Below are 7,530 nucleotides of genomic sequence, written 5' to 3'. Positions count from 1 at the left end.
AACAGGAGACCGTGTTCCCGCCCATCTGCTCCAGGCGGTCCCAGCGCGAGCATTCCCCCACCCCCGCGGTAGCCAGCACTGGAAAGAGAAGTGGAGGTGGGAGGGAGCGATGATGCAAAACTCACTTAAAAATTGGGACGAGGAAAGGAAGCTACAGTTACGAAGGAGAACCACTTGCAAAAGTTGCCGCAGAGAAGTTGGGAGGCCCAGCAGGTGCCCCATCCCGCCGGCGAGGAGGAAGCGCCCGGGCCGCAGGACTTTTCCAAACTTGGCAGATTTTGGAAAATGCCGGACAACAGCATGGGGTTCATCTTCCCAACACTGATTCTGTTCCTAGTTGCCGTGACCCTTTTCTCATTCCTCCAGTGGAAGAACGTGCGCGGACCCCCGTGCGTCAGGGGCTGGATCCCTTGGCTTGGAGCCAGCTTGGAGTTTGGGAGAGCCCCTCTAGAATTCATAGAGCAGGCGAGAATCAAGGTACGTAGCCGTCCGTGGCGGGCGCGGTCGCAGGAGCAGAGAGTATTTTCTTTGGACTTCCACTGGTTCTCAAAGTGCGGTGTTAGAACACGGGAGACGTACCTGCTTCCCGCAGTTAAACTCTGGGAATGTATTCACTCTGGTTTGCTAACTATCAGCAGTCATGTCCCATGCGAGGGTAAGCCCAGGAAATGAAATCCAGCGCAGCTCTCGCATCCGCCTTGAACGAAGTAGAGATTAACTTTTAACGCTGGTACTTTGTCGTGGTTAAGTTCAGAGTGTATAGGTTTGAACGAAATGGCTGCGTTCCTCTGGAAGGCGGAAGGGCAACACAATTTGAATTTGTGAAAATGGGTGAGGAGTAAGTTCATATCCAATTGGAGGTGACACCAGGCTGTTGTGAAAACTGCTTGCAAAGCTAATCTTTGCAAATTTAGCCGGCACCGTATCTTCAGTTATTATTTGATGATAAAATAAGTGTCGTTTTCACTGCACGCTGAAGAGATTCGTAATCCTTGATGCATAATGTGAATGATTCTCCCATGTTATTAAGTATTTCTCTGAATCTTTTTACTAACTATATTCCATCATATAGGGATATGATAGTCTAAGTTTTAATAGAGGATTTGCTGCCAACTTTTATTCCTTATTTCAACTAACATTTCAATGAACATTCTTTGTGTGTGTGTGTGTTGCATGATTGTACATTTTGTACTTATCTAATTGTTTCTTCTGAAAAAATTCCTAAAATAATCGCTAAATTAAATCATGTACATACTTAAATTACTTAATTGTTTTACAAAAGGATGTAACCATACGTGGTTCTTATTTTCCTTTTCATATACAGGACCATAGAGGATATGATAATTCTGTGTAACTTTTGCTGGTCTGATAGGTGTACGTCCTAAAGAAATACTCCTTTTGTCTCCTTAGGCATGTGGTTTTGATAACTTTGAAGGGATGTTTTTTCAAGCTTGTCTTAGAAGGTCAAGCTTTCCTGATTAAATAAATCATGTTACAGGAGTCAACTATTATGTTACCTAGCAAGGTGTAAATTATCTTTTTCTAGTACTATAATGAAGAATATAACTGATATTTTTATATTTGCTGAAGGATTTCAGCATCACTCTTGCCTGTTTCTCTTGTACTTTCCTTTATGGGCAGGACAAGAAAGCCTGAGCACCCCCACCTTTGGCTCCAAGGGGAGATTCTAACCACATAAGCCTAACCCTTAAGGAGGAACACACCCTTCCTCACCCATTTCCGACAATAAAATTCTAAGCTCAGCTCCTTTCTGCTCATTCTGAAAAGCTCAATTATGTAAATGATAAATCTTTTCATACCCTCTATTGGGTGTGTGTGTGGCACCATCACTCTCAATAACTGAACCAAGTTTTGGGTAGTGGGTTCACTGATTTTTCTTTCTTGCAGTAGCTGCAATATGTGCTAATCAGTAAGTAGGCTTCATAGGAAATTGTATCTAAAGGGCAACTCTACAGGGCACTATTTATGGCATTTTGAACATTGGAGAAACAATCTGCAAAAATCCATTATCTAACCTTCAGCTTCAGTCATACTGAAACACCTGTATTGCAAGCCTGATACTTTGTGCCTCATGATTGATCAGAGGACTGTGTTTATACTTCAAACTGTGCCTGGTTTTATCAGTTGTGTGTTTTTCAAACTTGAGATCTGGGATTCTGACTGGGAGAGTTACTGTAAAATTGTAATAGTACGGCTCCAGGTTGCCCATCAGCAGGTATCTAAGATTGTTTACTTGCTGACACATGGAAACATCATTTCCAAAAACAGACTAAGAGATTTGATACTTTTGGAAAATACCAAACAGCCGAACAGCACCCACCAATGCACACACACACACACATACACGGCAAAGTTTCCTGTGTTAAAATGGTGTTAGTAAATAACTTCCACGTGTATTTAATTAAACAGCTCCTGCTAAAGTCGACTCCTCTTTGACAATCCAAGAGATATTTGGCAACCTTATCTCCAGTATTCTATCTTGAGTTAAAATCTGCTTTCTCAAATATTATTCTAGGTACACCAATTTCCTTTTGGCTATGACTTGCATAATACATGTTTACTATCACTTACTTTCAATTTTCCTGAGTCTTTATATTTAAAGTAGATCACCTTGGAAATAATGGATCGAGGGGCCAGTGCTATGGCGCAGCGGGTTAATACCCTGGCCTGAAGCGCTAGCATCCCATATAGGCGCCGGTTCTAGTCCCGGCTGCTCCTCTTCCAATCCAGCTCTCTGCTATGGCATGGGATAGCAGTGGAAGATGGCCCAAGTCCTTGGGGCCCCTGCACCCGCATGGGAGACCCTGGGGAAGCTCCTGGCTCCTGGCTTCGGAGCGGTGCAGCTCCGGCTGTTGCAGCCATCTGGGGAGTGAACCAGCAGATGGAAGACCTCTCTCTCTGTAATTCTGTCTTTCAAATAAATAAAATAAATCTTTTTTTTAAAAGAAAGAATGCATTGAACTGAAGGAAAGTAAAAATACAACATATTAAAATTTCTAACACTAAGTACTTTTATTAGAAAAGAGAAGTCTTTTAAGTTCTTACCTCAAGAATCATTCTCTCCTTGCCAAAAGGAAAAACAAAATAAACCCAAAGCAAGAAGAAAAGAAATATTAAAGAGCAGAAATCAATGGAATCAAAAACAGTAAAAAAGAGAGATACAAAATTAGTGAAGCTGGTTAGTTGAAAAGATTAGTCATGTTGCCAGACCTCATGCAAGACTGATGAAGAAGAGAGAGAAGACTAATGATCAGTGTTTTGAAATAAACCAGGGATATCACTTCAGATCCTGCAGCCATCAAAAAAACGGTAACAGAATACTATGAATAATTCCACATATGTACATTTACCAATTTAGATGAAAATGGACCAATTCCTAGAAAAACACAACTTACCACAACTATTCAACATGAAATAGGTCATTTATGTATCTCGGTACTATTAGGGAAATTGAGCTTATAATTTAAAAACTCTGAAAAAGGGTCTTTAGGCCTGGATTATTTCACTAGAGAATGATGCCAAGTGTCTAAGGAAGAACTAACATCCAATTCTACACAGTCTCACCTAGAAAGAAGAGACAAAGACTCTTCTCAGTCTATTTTATGAAGCTGGCATGATGCTGATAACAGACCCAAGCTAGTACAAAAGGATATAAATATAAAGTACAGATGAAAAAATATCAACATAAAAGGAATTATTAACTAAAGCTTATTCCAGAGATATAAAACTGTTTCAGTATTAGTAAACCAGCATAAGCCACTATATTACAGGCTGAAGAAGAATCATATGATCTTATCAATTGATGAAGAAAAAGCATTGACAAAATTAAACACTCATTTGGAATTAAAAATAACTCAGAGGGCTGGTGCTGTGGCGTAGAGGGTAAAGCAGCCACCTGCAGTGCCGGTATCCTATATGGGCACCTGTTCAAGACCTAGCTGCTCCACTTTATATCCAGCTCTCTGCTATGGCCTGGGAAAACAGAAGATGGCCCCAAGGCCCTGGGCCCCTGTACTCAGGTGGGAGACCCAGAAGAAGCTCCTGGCTCCTGGCTTTGGATTGGCTTAGCTACAGCCATTGCGGCCAATTGGGGAGTGAACCAACAGATGGAAGACCTCTCTTTCTCTCTCTGCCTCTCCTCCTCTCTGTGTAACTCTTGACTTTCAAATACATAAATAAATCTTTAAAAAGAAAACTCAGAAGAGTAGGAGTAGAAGTTAACTTCCTCAATTTCATAAAAATATCTACAAAAATCCTGTAACAATGAGGATACTTAGTTATGAAGGACAAACTCTTTCTTACTATGATTAGGAACAAAATAAAGGTTTCTGTTGTCACAACTCTTACTCAATATAGTGCTAGAAATTTAGCTAGAGCAATAAAACAAGAATACACACACACACACAGAGGGAAAAAAGTCCCAATTTGCAAATGACATGATTGTCTATGTAGACAATCTCAAGGAGTCTACAAAAAAAATTCTCCTGGAGGTAGTGTGTGAATATAATAGTTTTGCCAGGTCAATATACAATTGTATCGGTACATATAAACAATGGAATATGGAAAGCACAATTAAAAATGTAATTCCATTTTCAGTCACTCAAAAAAAACTTATGTAGGTATAAATCTAGTAAAACATGTAAATAACATGTATGTTAAAAACACAGAACACTAAAAAGTAAAAGAAATTAAGTGAGAGACATATTATGTGCATGGACTGAGAATGTCTACTTAAGTAAAGATGTCAAATTCTTCCCAAATTAAAATCCAGGTTTAATGGAAACACATATTCCCAGAAAAATTTGTTGTACATACCGATGAAAAGATTATTCTAAAATTTATATTGAAAGACAAAGGAACTAGAATACCTAAAATAATTTTGAAAAGGAAAAAATAAGGTGGGAGGAATCATCCCACTTACTTTTAAGACTTTTTGCTAATGAAGACCATGTAGTAATGGCAGAGGGGTAGACACAGTGATCAATGGAAAGAGAATCTAAAAATAGATCCATATAAGCCGGCGCCGCGGCTCACTAGGCTAATCCTCCGCCTTGCGGCGCCGGCACACCGGGTTCTAGTCCCGGTCGGGGCACCAATCCTGTCCCGGTTGCCCCTCTTCCAGGCCAGCTCTCTGCTGTGGCCAGGGAGTGCAGTGGAGGATGGCCCAAGTGCTTGGGCCCTGCACCCCATGGGAGACCAGGAGAAGCACCTGGCTCCTGCCATCGGCTCAGCGCGGTGCGCTGGCTGCAGCGTGCCGTCCGTGGCAGCCATTGGAGGGTGAACCAACGGCAAAAGGAAGACCTTTCTCTCTGTCTCTCTCTCACTGTCCACTCTGCCTGTCAAAAAAAAAAAAAAAAATAGATCCATATAAGTATGCTCAACTGGTTTTTGGTAACAAAAGTGCAAAAACGATTCAATGGAGTAAATGTAGCCTTTTCAAAGATGGTGAAGGAGCAGATATATCCCAATAATCAAAAACAAACAAACAAACAAAAAAGAACTTCCACCTAACAGCTCATAAAAAATTAACTCAAAGTATTTCAGGCATGGAAAGCCAAGACACTGTGGCAAAAAATGACCTAAATGAAAGATCTCTGTGAGATCCCAGCGGAAGGAACAGGCCATCAAAGAAGGAGGTACCTTTCTCTGAAGGGAGGAAAGAACTTCCACTTTGACTATGACCTTGTCTAAATAAGGTCAGAGTTTGTGAACTCAAGAGGCTTACATAGCCTTGCAGCTCATGTCAAGAGCCTCGGGTGATTATTGACCTCATAAATTAGAGTATTAATTGTTAAACCAATAACAGGAGTCACTGTGCACTTGCTCCCCATGTAGGATCTCTGTCCTTAATGTGTTGTACTATGACAATGAACAGTAAAAATAGTATTCAAACAGTACTTTATACTTTGTGTGTTTGTGTGGGTACAAACTGTTGAAATCTTGACTTAGTATAGAGTTGATCTGTATATAAAGATAATTAAAAATGAATCTTAATGAAGAATGGGATGGGAGAGGGAGTAGGAGATGGGATGGTTTGAGAGTGGGAGGGTGGTTATGGGGGGAAGAACCTCTATAATCCAAAAGTTGTACTTTTGAAATTTATATTTATTAAATAAAAGTTTTCTATTAAAAAAGAAAAAAATTAACTCAAAGTACATCACAAACTTTAAAGCACACAACTATAATAATTTTAGAAAAAATTAAGAATATTTTAATACAGGGCTATGGAATAGTTCTTAGACTTAACAACAAATGTATAGTCCATAAAGGGAAAACTGATAAACCTATAAAAATAAAAAATTGTTCTGTGAAAGTGTCCATTAAAAAGTTGAAAAAAAAGTTTCAAAAAGTTACAAATTGTTATAAAATCCTTGCAAGCCATGTATTCAACAGAGAAATATATCTATAATATGTAGAGCTTTTCACACTCAACAGTTTAAAAATTTCTCTGAAGATGATGTGCAGGTGGCAAATAAGTACACAAAAAGATACTTGACATCATTTTGGCCATTAGGGATATAGAAATTGAAACCAAAATGAAATAATGCTATGCACCTATCATAATAACTCAAGTAAAAGCTAATACAATACCAAATGCCGTTAAGACAGAGAAACTGGCTCACTCATACATCTGGTAGAAATGTAAAATGAGGCCAGTGCCGTGGCTCAACAGGCTAATCCTCCGCCTTGCGGCGCCGGCACCACGGGTTCTAGTCCAGGTTGGGGCGCCGGATTCTGTCCCGGTTGCCCCTCTTCCAGGCCAGCTCTCTGCTATGGCCCGGGAGGGCAGTGGAGGATGGCCCAAGTCCTTGGGCCCTGCACCTGCATGGGAGACCAGGAGAAGCACCTGGCTCCAAGCTTCGGATCAGCGAGATGCGCTGGCCGCAGCAGCCATTGGAGGGTGAACCAACGGCAAAAAGGAAGACCTTTCTCTCTGTCTCTCTCTCTCTCACTATCCACTCCGCCTGTCCAAAAAAAAAAAAAAAAAAAAAAAAAAAAAAAAAAAAAAAAAGAAATGTAAAATGATACAGGCCTTCTGGGAAACACTGGCAGTTTCTATCTTTTTTTAAAAAAATTTATTTATTTGAAAGAGTTACAGAGACAGAAAGGCAGAGACAGTGGGGGTGGGTCTCCCAAATGGCTGCAATGGCCAAGTCTGGGCTAGGCCAAAGACAGGATCCAAGAGCTTCATCTGAGCCTCCTACATGGGTGTCAGAGACCCAAATGCTTGGACCATTTTCCACTGCTTTCCCAGGCACATTAGCAACGAGCTGGTTCAGAAGTGGAGCAGCCAGGACTCGAACCAGCAGATAAATGGGATGCTGGTGCTGCATGTGGTGGCTTTACCTGCTATGCCACAGAACCAGCCCCACACTGACAGTTTTTTAAACAACCAAGCAAGTAGCTAACCATGCATGTATGACCCAGCAATGGTAGTTCTTGGTAATTATCCAGGAGAAATGAAAACCTATGTTCACACAAAAGCCTGGACTTAGGTGTTTATTGATT

The 7,530-nt window shown here is 40.7% G+C and overlaps 1 protein-coding gene across 2 annotated transcripts in view; it reads left to right on the top strand.

Moving 5' to 3' along the window:
- The first annotated feature begins 52 nt into the window (after positions 1 to 52).
- LOC133755952 (24-hydroxycholesterol 7-alpha-hydroxylase) overlaps positions 53 to 7,530 on the top strand; it is a 95,384-nt gene continuing 87,906 nt past the window's right edge. The window contains exon 1 of one of the 2 annotated variants that reach the window (XM_062186219.1): positions 53 to 477. In XM_062186219.1, coding sequence (XP_062042203.1) covers positions 286 to 477 — 192 coding nt within the window. In that variant the 5' untranslated portion in view covers positions 53 to 285. The remainder of the gene's footprint in view (positions 478 to 7,530) is intronic. The other variant, XM_062186220.1, reaches the window with a different exon arrangement.

Source organism: Lepus europaeus, chromosome 3 (genome assembly GCF_033115175.1).
Source record: "Lepus europaeus isolate LE1 chromosome 3, mLepTim1.pri, whole genome shotgun sequence".
In the NCBI taxonomy this organism is placed as follows: Eukaryota; Metazoa; Chordata; class Mammalia; order Lagomorpha; family Leporidae; genus Lepus; species Lepus europaeus.
The sequence above is the reverse complement of the archived record's forward strand: the minus strand, read 5'-3'. Positions and strand labels throughout refer to the sequence as shown.